Source organism: Nannospalax galili, unplaced genomic scaffold (assembly GCF_000622305.1).
Source record: "Nannospalax galili isolate Female #2095 unplaced genomic scaffold, S.galili_v1.0 scaffold305, whole genome shotgun sequence".
NCBI classification, from domain to species: Eukaryota; Metazoa; Chordata; class Mammalia; order Rodentia; family Spalacidae; genus Nannospalax; species Nannospalax galili.
In genome coordinates, this window is record NW_008356258.1 from 1243828 (window position 1) to 1256567 (window position 12740).

At 35.1% G+C, this 12740-nt stretch overlaps 1 protein-coding gene across 11 annotated transcripts in view; it reads right to left on the reverse strand.

The window, feature by feature from the left end:
- Window positions 1–12740, reverse strand: part of Lrba (LPS responsive beige-like anchor protein) — a 674454-nt gene that overhangs the window by 534035 nt on the left and 127679 nt on the right. For all 11 annotated transcript variants that reach the window (XM_029556710.1, XM_029556708.1, XM_029556707.1 and 8 more), the window contains 5 exons: window positions 11183–11275; window positions 9836–9944; window positions 8700–8781; window positions 6123–6246; window positions 5433–5625 (listed from right to left, as the gene is read on the reverse strand). In XM_029556710.1, coding sequence (XP_029412570.1) covers window positions 5433–5625; window positions 6123–6246; window positions 8700–8781; window positions 9836–9944; window positions 11183–11275 — 601 coding nt within the window. The remainder of the gene's footprint in view (window positions 1–5432; window positions 5626–6122; window positions 6247–8699; window positions 8782–9835; window positions 9945–11182; window positions 11276–12740) is intronic.

Consider the following 12740-nt stretch of genomic DNA (forward strand, 5'->3'; position numbering starts at 1 on the left):
AGTTGAAATTATAAGAGCCAACTTGAAACAAGTTTTCTTTGCCACCCCCTCACAATTCCACTTAGGTGTTTCTGTTTATTTGCTTAAGTATTCACGGCCTAAAGTGATAAGCCTAGTTTTACTTAGATTTTTTTTTTAAACCCTCCAATGGGGGCTAGAGAGATGGCTCAGCGGTTAAGAACATTGGTTGTTCTTGCAGAAGCCCGGGGTTCAAATCCTAGCACCCAGACAACAGCTAACACTGCTAACAGTGTTAGCACCCAGCTAACAACTGTCCTTAACTCCGGTCCCAGGGGATCCAACAGCCTCTTCTGACCTCCGCGGGCATTGCATGACACAGGTGCACTTACTTACATGCAGGCAAAACATGCATACACATAAAATAAAAAAATTAAATTAAATTAAAATTTAAAAAAAAACCTCCAATGAATTCAGTCAGCATTTACCACATTTCATAAATGTAACCCTGAAACTTGAAGTAGAGAACTGACTCTGACCTACAAGTAGGCACAAGAGGGCTCTCCTAAAGCAACTACTTTCTTTGCAAAGGGGTTTTAAGATGTTTCAAATCACAAGCCACTAGAGCAAATAATATGAACAAAATAAAGCCTCCCCGAGCCCTCTGACCACTTTGTATGTGTTCCATATAAGCTGTGTCTTAAAAAAAAAACACTGCTTTCAAATACTACATAAAAATACCACATAAAAATCGCATATGTATTCCTTCCTTTAACATTGTCCATATCAAATACAAACTAGCAAAAAGGTAAGCAGATTTTTTTGTAACTAAAAAATATTTTAAGAGGTCATAAACTGGGGTCCATATTCAGTTTCTTTAGACTCTCTGTATTTCCATGATGCTTTCTAAGGAGCAAAATATGTTATAAGCTTAGTGTGAAGGTAAACAGAGGAGAATTTTATGAAAGGAGCAAAAATAAGTTCCTATGTACACAGAGGAATGCTCAAATGTAAAATATATAAGAGCTTATTTTATTTTATGTATGTATGCGTTTATATCTGTTATATATGCACATACATATGAATTTGGAATTGGGTCTCTCAGAACTGCTCAGGCTGGTCTTGAACAAGGAATCTTTCTGTGTCAGCCTTGCAAACAGCTGGTATGACAGGCACACACCACCACACCCAGCAAAGACCTTATTTTAAAATACAGATTTACAAGCTGTGGTGTAGGTTAGTGGTAGACCACTTGGGTAGCACAAACAAGGTCCTATATTTGATACCCAACACTAATAAATTCTTCTAGGATTCCCCTCACACGAATGTGATTTTCAGGTGAGACTAGAAAACTATAATAAAATGTGCATCCCAAATTATTTTGAGGAAGTGATCTCACATCATACTGTGCGTGGCTGTGGTGCAGATGCTTTTCTGAGCAGCCACTTCACAGCTCCTTGATAAGACTGAGATGCTGAGTCACATACACAGTACCACAGGACAGCTAAGCAAAGTAGCTCTAAACAGTGATGATACGGTTCTTCCTTCTCCTTCCTGCAGCAAGTACTTAATATGCACCTGCCAAACATACAGCATTATGCTCAGTGCTATGGAAGAAATACTAACATAAAACTTCATCTCAACTGATGAGAACTTGCAACTTAGCAGCTGATAAGGCACAAGAGAAGAATTCACCTCTATTTAACAAGACAAGAGAAGCAGTATTACAGGAACATACTTGATTAAATGTCAGTCCACGCTGCTACATTACACACAACAGTCTTCTTCATATAGGTCATACATTACATGCGAACAAAATTCATCACTTTTCCTCCGTAACACCATGTGTATGACTGCTGACTCCACTTTCTCTACCAGCGAGTCATCCCAACTCTATCTACCTGAATTCTATTTACTTCTAAGGCCTGTGGTCAGTATCACCTATTCCACAAATTGCTCACGTGCCTTTAGGTGGAAGCTATCTCTCCTTTAGAGATATATATACATATATCTTCTGTGGTAACTGCAGCCTCAAACCCTGTATTTTGGCTCTATTTTAAACAAATATCTCCCATGTTAGAAAACAGTACTTTCCTGGATAATATCTGCTTTAGATTCAGCTTTCATAATTTCTAGAAAAGTATTCAAATAGAAGAAAATAGGTGGAATACACATAATGATTATAGAAGGTTTTTTTTTAAAAGGAAGAAAAAAAGTGAATAACTGGAGGAGTCTTAGGCACTGAACGACTGCAAATGGTTGAGACAAAGAGAAAGTGGAGCAGGCAGCCTCACTCAAACCAAGGTATGAGATTCAGGAGAATGATTCATTAGTAAGGAAGATCAAGAGAGAATGAAAAGACACTAAAAAATAACCACAAGCTGTGAATTCATAAAGACTGACTGGTTGACTGACTAGATAAACTACCATTTAAAACTGATATAGGGGCTGGAGAGGAGGCTCAGTAGTTAAGTACATTGGCTGCTCCTTGTTATTTTTACCTTAATAATCCATAATCTTACATGGCTTTTTTTCTGTAATCTGTGGCATTATACTGTTTTGATGTACATCGATAAAGAAAATCCATCCCCATATGCTATGGTAGCTGGAAAGGAAGACCTTCAAAGATCTTCTGAAAAGGTTTCATAGATTCCCCAGGTCTTCTGGCTACACCTCAACAACTATTCCTCTAAAGGTCATATTCCACTAGCCATCCTTCCTAAGCATGTGAACTAAAGTGAAGGAAGCTGATACACACTCATGAGAAAACATGAAAAATCTGCATCACCCTCAGCTCTTTCCTAACCTATAATCTTACCAGCTACCTCTGAACTCTAATCCAAACATATATGAAGCTGAAAGGCAACTCCATTTTTCTCATTATATATTTGTAAAGGGTGAAATCCTGTTAACAGTAAATCAACCTAGACTGCATCAGCCCACATTTAATGGAAAATGAACTAGTCAGTTCTCCGCACAAATGAAAATAAGTGACACAGGACAGGAAACCATTCCTATAAAGGACCAAATACTGAATGTTTGAGGCCCTTTAAAAATCTTGTAGTACTGTAGGAAATGTGGATGGAAGTACCTAGGTTCCAAAATATTTTACTTATAGAAATATGTCAGATAGGATTTGGTCCTTGGATCACAGTCAGTTGAACACTGCTTTGGACTAAACTGATCAGCCTGAAAAATATAGTGAATAGAACAAAACCACTTTAAAAAAAATCAGAAGATTTTTTTATTTAATACAAGATTTCACTCAAACATAAATTGGTAGAGCGGCTTTTCCAACCTAAGGTAACTTTGCTAAGACCTTATACTAGGCACTCCTGTGTCTTACTTCAGAAAATGGAGACAGTATGAGCTATTCTTGGGGACTCTGAAATACTAGAGGTAATTCAAAGACATAAATGCAAATAATGAGGAAATGGCAATATATTCTTATGACAAATGATCCCAGAATAATAACTTTGAAAATAGCTAAAACATATCAACATAATTTAAAGTTTATTGGTTTTGTTCTTTATTCTTCCCAGTCAATTTATAATTACACAAATTATGACATAATTTTTATTATTTCTGATTAAGGAAAAATGCCCTAACTAGGAAAAAGCCAAAATCATAGATAAAGCCAACATATTTTACTATGATAATTACTTGAGACATATTAGTTATTAATCATTTGATTATTTTGCATTTCCTCAGAAGCTACATATGTCAAACTCCAAAAATAAGATTCCTGGTTTTGGGGTTCTTTGGTTTTTTTGTTTGTTTGTTTGTTTCTTGAGATAGGATCTCACTATGCATCCCTGGCTGGACTGGGACTCACTATTACAGACAGATAAAGCTGGCCTCAAACTCACAGAGATCTGCCTACTTTTACCTCCCAAGTACTGGGATTAAAGATGTATGCCACTATGCATGACAACTTGAAAAATAAATAATTAAGCCAAAAAATTCAAAACAAATATATCTAGCATAGGATTAAACTAAGGATTTAAAAAAAAAAAATTTTTAAGACAGGGTCTCACTATGCAGCACTAGCTGCCCTGGAACCCACAGAGATGCTAAGAAGTCACAGAACTTGAGTGCTGGGGTTATAGATGTATGCTGCCACACCTAGGAAAAACAGTAAGACGAATAAGAGTATGATGGATCAATTAAATATTCAACACACTGGCAAATATTTTGAACTGTAGATGAGAAAGGGATGAGGTGATATGAAGCAATGAGGGCTTGAGAATAAACTGCTGGTGAGAATACAAATGAATGGAACATTCAACTTCATAAAAAATTGCATTATCTCAAAAAGTTCAATATTTACACCTTACAGATTAATAATTCTACTTCTAAGAATTTATACAAATTCTCAAATATGTATACTATGCTTATCAATCTGTAAATGAAAAAAGTCAAGCCATGGAAGATAAAACAACTGAGAAAATGAACTCAATTACAGGGTAAATATGGAGGACTCTCAACAGTGCTTAAAAATAATTAAATCCCTTTAGTGTCACAGCACATACTCTAAATATGAAAATGCCCAGAATTGCCCCCCACAAAAAATACGTGTAAAGGTCTACACTGTAGTAAAAATAAAGAAGAGACACAGAAACAGTAAAATTAAATTAGGTTAGTGGTGAGTGAGAGTGGTAGGTAGAAAGAAGAATGATAGAAAAAACATTTGAGAAATGGTACCCAACTTCATAAATGCTGTTAGGCACATTATTCTCTATACCCTTCAACATCTAATATTAACCATTTTTAAAGCTGTATCTAAATAATTAACTTACATTGACCTAAGATAAACAAAAACAAAAACAAGAAAACAGGTAGCATAAGTCTGCCATTCAACACTTGGGAGGTAGAGACAGGAGAATCAGAAGTTCAAGGTCATTCTTAGCTACATAGTGAGTTCATGGCCACCCTGGGTTAATGACACCCTGTGCTTAAAAACACAAAGAAAGACTAGTAAGACTAGTAAATTCTTTGAAACCAGTTCTTTTTAATCTGGCCACAATCTGAGAAAAATACACATAGAAGTCAAAGCTTTTGTTTTTATTCAACAACAATATAATATTTAAAGAGAAAAAAAGAACAAAATAATTTTTTCAAAACACCTATCTTTGAACATGGTGCGCCACCTAGTGTTCAAAAGTTCCTAACAACTATAAAAATCTCAAAGTTTGTGAAAATGAAATGTTTGAAAATATAAATTCCTATATATTACAACATGAAGTTTAATTTTACTAAATTAAACACACACAAAACTGCCATTTGAAAAAATATTTTTATTTTAAATAAGTTGCAAATATTCTTTTTATTAATTCCTTTTTAGTTTTCACTTCATTATATTTTCAGAAAGTAACTTGCCTTTCTTCTTGATTATAAGCATCTAATTTTTACATTACAGTAAAATTTAAATAAATACTTAAAATAGTAACATATACTTTCATGAAATAACTTACCTTGGAATGTGTGATTGACAAGGTATCTACCCACACTCGCCAGCCACCCCATTCATATTTGACTGCATGGTAGAGCAGGATTCTGAATATAGCATACACCATTTCTGTTATCTTTTGTTCATCTGAATTCTTAGGGTTAAAATAGCAGAGAGAAAGCATCCACTCCTGCCACACAGAGCACTGCAGCAAGCTCCTGCAAAATCACAGAGAAATACTGGATTACTGAAAAATATAAAATCACCAAAAGAATTCTAAAGAATAAATGTTTTGTGAGGTTGTGTGTGTGTGTGTGTGTGTGTGTGTGTGTGTGTGTGTGTGTGTGTGTGTGAGTGTGTGTGTGAGTGGTCTTTTTGAGGCAGGGTTTCCCTGTAACCCCAGATGGCCTGGATCTTACTATGTAGACCAGGCTGGCCTTGAACTCACAGAGATCGCCTGCCTCTGCCTCCCAAGTGCCAAAATTTAAGGCATGCACCACCACACCCAGCTATAAATGTATTTTTAAATGCCCAAACCATAGTTATCAATAATACATCCAAAACAGTTCAACACTGTAGTACTAAAGTCTCTAACTTTTGTACATTGCTTATACCCCGTTATGAAAAACAATTTTTCTAAGACAAACTGGGATCAACCAAAAGTAGGCCTTAATCCTGCGCCCCCCCCAAAAAAGTGCATTTTGAACCAGCTTACCTCCTATTTTCTCTACTGTTATTAAAAAGTTTAATCATGTCAGAAAGAAAGGCTCGGCGAACCTCCATGCTTTCTGGGCACTGGGGAGAATTTCTAAGTAGGGTTGCGATTACTTTTAGTATCTCTGTAAAACAGTTCATAAATAAGTTAAAACCGAAACACAACAAAAAAATTCATGAAGGAAGGTTAATATATTACAATCTCTTACTTTAAAATATTTTAAATTTATTGAGTACGTTAAAGCTGTAATGAAATGCTTCTTCTAAAAAATAAAATAAAATATATATATTAAAAAAATTTTAAATTTATAGAAAAGAATATGCATTCATTAGAAATCATTTATAAATAAGAAAGGGATTTGATCAAATTTGAATGTGAAAAGTAAAACTGATTACCACCCCGTCTCCCACCAATGGAACCCAGGGCCTTGGGCATAATGAAGCAAATGTTTTGAAACTGAGCTATATCCCCAATCACAGTTGAATTTTTTTAAGGTTAAAACTCTTGTTGGGGCTGGAGAGATGACTCAGTAGTTAAGAGCAGGAGCTGCTCATCCAGAGGACCTGGGTTTAGTTCCCAACAACCACATGACAGCAGTCATCCTTAACTCCAGTTCTGGGGGATCTGACGCCCTCTTCTGGCCTCCACAAGCATCGCACTCATACAGGCAAAACACATAAAATACATATTTAAAAAAAAAATACAAGTTTAAATGATAAATGAATTAAATTTATTTATCATGCCCAGCAATTATATCAAAATTTTACCCAAATAAAAATTTTGGAATTTTAGAGGCTGGAGAGATGACTCAGCGGTTAAGAGTACTGGTTACTCTTGCAGAGGACCCAGGCCCAGAACCCATATGGTAGCTAAAAACTGTCCATAACTCCACAATTTGGGGGAATTTGACATCCTTTTCTGACCTCTATGGGTGTTGCACTATACAAGTGTACTTACATATATGCAGGCAATACACTCATACAATAAGAAATAATAAACAAAAATATTAAAAAATTTTGGAATTTTAAACCAGTTCTTTGTCAAGAATTCTGGTGACTGTATATTCAAAATAAGTATGGATGGGTGTGGTGGCACACACCTTTAACCCCAACACTCTAGACACAGATCTATGAGTCTGAGGCCAGCCTGGTCTACATGGAGAGTTTCAGACCAGCCAAGGCTATGAAGTGAGAATTTTGTCTAGAAAACATGAAAATTCTATGGTTTGAATGGGTCCTCTCTAAAATGTAGGTACTGCCCATGTTGTAAAGCTAAGATTGGAGATCTTTAAGAAGTAATTAGGCCTTGAGGGCTCTCTCTCATTAGTGGAATTAATGCCTTTATTTAAAAAAAAAAAAAAAAAAAAAAAACTTCAGGTAGCTTTCAGCTAGCTTAGGTAGGTAGAACAGCCCTCAGCAGACCAAAATGAAGCAACTTCATCTTGGACACAGACTTCTGAGCATACAAAACTGTGGAAAAAAAAAATTCTATTCTTTTGATGACCAAGTCTCTGTTCCAAGTATTATGTTATAGCACCGTAAAATGGACTAAGGTGATAAACGCTCCAAAATTTTTACATTTAAATTTTTCTCTTTTCACTCTCAACAGACACAGTATCTCTCAGAAAGAAGAGGAAAATTAAACTTCAAAGCTTTGTGGTTTTAAAATTAGTACTAAGTAGGACACTACACATAGAAACACTTCACCACACAAAAACTGAATTTTAAAATTCTTCCAAATAGCTATTTTAATTTCATGATCTTAAACATAAGATGACAAATATACATCATATGCAAAGTTTGAGAATTCGAGGTTAAACAAGACTGTGCTACAATGTCAAGTTTGGCATTCTTATATGGACAGTAATTTAAAATGAAAACTGCTCCCATGGTTTAAGTTAATTTAGTCTGACATTACTACATAACATAGTCAAAACTTTGCTGCAAATCTGAAGAAAAATTGAATCAAGATCATATGAATAGGGGTTGGAAATACGGCTTAGTGGGTAAGAGCATCTATTGTTCTTCCAGAGGACTCAGTTCTCAGCACCCACGTGGTAGCTAAGACCCATCCTTAACTCCAGTTAGGGGTGGTACCAATGCCCTCTTCTGGCCTCTGTGGGCATTGAACCCATGGGGTATAGTTACATATATGCATGCAAAACACTAATACACATAAATTTTTTTTTTAATTTTAGGAGACTGGAGAGATGACTCAGCAGTTAAGAGTACTGGCTTCTTTTGTACAGCACCCACATGGTAGTTAACAATGATTGATAACTCCAGTTCTAGGGGATCCAATGCCCTCTTCTGACCTCTTCGGGCATTGCACAACATGGTGCACTTACATACATACAGGCAAAACACTCATACACATAAAAAATAAAAATTTTTTTTTTAATTTTTAGTTTTTTTAAAAGGACTAAAAAATTATCAATTTGGTATATTTGACATAAAACAAAACTATTATCATAATAGTTTTAATAAAATATTTATTTGATCAATAATATTAACTTTTGGTTTTTCACAGTCTTTATTTTTAAAGTAGAAATAATTTTAAAGTATGTAAAATACATACGAGGGTTTTGTATTTTTACTGAAGAATCAGGATCTGGATGCTGTTTATGTATCACCTGAGTACAAATCTGTTCTATAAGAATCTGCAAAAGTGAAACAATAAATTGCATTAGCATAATGACTGATTAACTCCACTATTAATGAAGTCTAAGTACAATACTAATCAAAATTTAGTATATAACAGCTGGCAGCTGGGCATGGTAGCTCTCGCCTGTAATCCCAGCACTAAAGAGGCTCAGGCAGGAGGACTACTGTGAATCTGAGGCTAATCTGCCAACACAGCTGGATGCCAAGACAGTCTAAGCTTCAATATAAGACTCCATCTCATAAAAAATAATAAAATAAATTTAGGATACAACACAATATTTTAATACTAAATACTTTAGGTAAATGTTTAAATAACTTTAACATCAAATGCTATTTTTACTTGATTATAAAATGAAATATCAAATAGTACGTTAGAGCAAACACAAAAGGGGATGACTAGACTATTTAGTAATTCATGATTAACAGGGTTCTAAAAATGTGGCCAGCCATATCATCTTTACATAAATAATTACAAAACTGGGTATATGCTAAGGAGTTGTATAAATGGATTATATGATAGATCTATTTTTAGTTCTTGTAAGAATTCGCCACACTGATTTCCATCGTGGCTGCACCAGCTTGCAATCCCACTAGCAGTGAATACAGGATCCCCTTTCCCTACATCCTCACCATCATTTGATGTCATTTGTTCTCTTGATCTTATCCATTCTGACTGGAGTAAAATGAAATCTTAGTTTTAATTTGCATTTCCCTAATTACTAAGGATGTTGAATACTTTTTCAGGTATTTCTTAGGCATTTTTATTTCTTCTTTTGAGAACTCTGTTTAGATCTGTAGCCCATTTTTTAATTAGGTCATAAATTTTCTTGATTCGTTGTTTCTTGAGTTCTTGTATATTCTGAAAATTAATCCTCTATCAGATGTGCAGCTGGCAAAGATTCTCTTCCACTCTGTGGGTTTCCTCTTCACTAGACTGGCGGTTTCCTTTGCTCCTGGGAAACTTAATGTTCTTATTTTATCCAATATTGACAATTATACAGACACCCTTACAATAAGAAATTATTAAGTAAATTCCAACTACATTCCTACCTCAAATAGAACATTGTAAGTGGTCATTGTGATTAGATTTGTCTGAAGCATAAGTCTCTCGGCTAGCAACGAAAACAATCCATGCCCGAGCATGACTTCAGCTTTTCTCCTAAAAACAACATGAAAGAAGTTACTAAAGAAAGAAAACGAATTCCAACTCAATTACTCTCATAATATTTTTCAACTTAGAATGTTTAAGGCTGCAAAACCTTTAAGTACAATATAAGCAAAGCTAAAGTTTAAGAGATAAAAAAGAAGATAGGCTATGCTACGGCCTAGCAAAAGCTTCACTGAATTCTTGAGAGCGATTATTTGCTGTTACTATTTGCCAGCACAGAGAAAGCTACGCCCTGCTGGGGATGATCACGTAAGCCACAGTAAGTGCTTCAGAAAATCAACATGGTGAAGAGAAATTTAAGTAATTTAAGAAACTGAATACTATAGAAATTTATGTACTAAAATTAACATTTCAAGCACAAACTTTTAAACTAGAGGATAACAAACTTTAATTCTACTCCTGGGGTCAGCAAATGTTTTCTCGCTAGTAAATATTTAAGACCTTGAGGACCATATGGTCTCTGTTACATCTCAGCACTGCCTTTATATCATGAAAACAGCCATGGGTAATATGCAAATAAATTACTGTAGCTGTGATGTAATAAAACTTTATTTACCGGTGGCCAACTAGACTCTGAAAGACTGCACTTGTCTACAGAACCTTGTTCTACCTCCAAACCTTTAAGTTTTATAATGAAGCATTATGCAGCTACTATAGAATAGATACACTATGGCTGTCGACATTCAGCTGGAAAAATAAGCTGTGTCCCATTTGGATTACTGTATGAACTTACAGTACAGATAGTGCAAGGGTGATTTAGTTAAACAAAATGAAGGCTTCAATTTTGATAGTTCTAGATTTTAATGTTTTCACAGTAATTCTCACAGAAACCCAAACATATAAATAAGTAATTTTCATATTAAAATCTGTATACTCTGGTCTAGTTTTATCTTTAAAGTGTGTGATTAAAGTATGGGATTAAACTTATATAGCATCTTACAAATAAAAATTGCCTGGTGTGGTGTTGTATATCTTTAATACCTACACTGGGAGGCAGAAGGAGGCGGATCTATGAAATAGTGGTCAGCCTGCTCTATATAGCAAGCTCTAGGCCAGCTGGGACTACAGGGAGATGCTGTCTCAAAAAATAAAAATAAAAATAAAAAAAATAAATTAAGTACTCGACACAAGAGAGAAAGCAAAGGGACCACAGAACAGAAATACTATTACAAAGGCTTAAGTAAGTAAGTAACAAATAGCCGTTCATTTTATACTTCATGCATACTTACTTTGGGGCCAGATGTTTTAAGAAATAGCCCAGTGCTTTGAGCGCCTGTACTCTGATTCCTTCACTTTTCGATGCCAAAAGTTTATATATAACACTAAATAGAAATTAAGAACCAATTAGTCTAAATATAAGTTTTAAAAGATTTACTATATACATTTTTCATATTATTACACACTTACTTCAAATAATATCTAAGTGAGTTTAATGCACATTTCTGACATTTAAAACTTGCTTATCTCGGGCTATAGATATTTTTAGTGAAAAGAAGTGATAAAAAACTAAGAATTCAAAAGACTATGGTGACTTTTCCATATATGCACATTTTACCACATAACCCTGGTTTTCAGACACCTTTTTTAAAAAAGATTTTTATTATTTTTAAATTATGTAATATGTGTCTATGTGTGGGTATGTATACATAAGTGCAGGTGTCTGTGGAGTTCAGAAGTGGGCACTGAATCTTCTGGAGCTGGAGTTACAGGCAGCTGTGAGCCACCCAACATGAGTGCTGAGAACTGACCTCAGGTCCTCTGGAAGAGAACCAAATACTCTTAACCACTGAGCCATTTCTTTAGCCTCTCACACATCTTTTTTCTCTACTATAAGGTTATTAATGTCCTTTGAAAGTTACCAACTATTTATTTTTAAGTCAGCATAAATAAAATACTGTTTAATGGCAGCACATATTTAAACTTATGAATAATATTACCATAAAAAAACAAATATAAATAGTAACTATGATTTTCTAAAACTAATTAATTACCAGGTATGCTGGCACATGCCTAAAATCCCTGCACTCAGGAAACTGAGGCAGAAGAGCACCATGAGTTTGAGGCTCACCTGACATATACAATGAATTCAAGAACAGTCTGGCCCACACAGAGAGATCAGCATAAGGAGCAAACCCATGCATAGTACTGTAAATCTGGTCAGAAATATACAGTTGGGGAAGACATGGAAGGCATGTACCCTTAATGGGGAACTTACTACTGCTGTACAATTAAGGTCACATAGTGTCAAAATGCCTTCTATCTGTTTACACACAGACAGAGGCTACTCTCAGCCTTACTAAAAGAAGCTTGTCTTTGCAGGGAAAGGTGGCGAATGCAGAGATTCAAGGCCACTGAAGGTGCTGAGAACAAGTAGCTGTTAAGTGTTAAGCCCAAGCAAGACATTTATACTACATTCTCTAAGGCTCAGGGAACATCACAGAAGGGGCCAAAAAAATGTAAGAATGGGAAGACAGGGAGAAGGATAGGAAATGCCATCGTTTGGGCATGACACAGTCATTGTAATCTTGAACTCACAGGAGCTTTGACATATTCAAAGTGAAATCCAAATGACTACTTATAGCATCCTTTTACATGTAACTACTTATAACAAAGACAAAAATTGGAAAATTTATGATTATTTAAAAAATTAAGGTAGTACTGGGCATTTTGGTGTATGCCTTTAATCCCAGTACTGAGGAGGAGATGCAGAAGGACCTCTGAGTTTGAGGCCAGCCTGATCTACATATCGAGTTATAAGCCAAACAGGGCTAAATAATGAGATAGTGT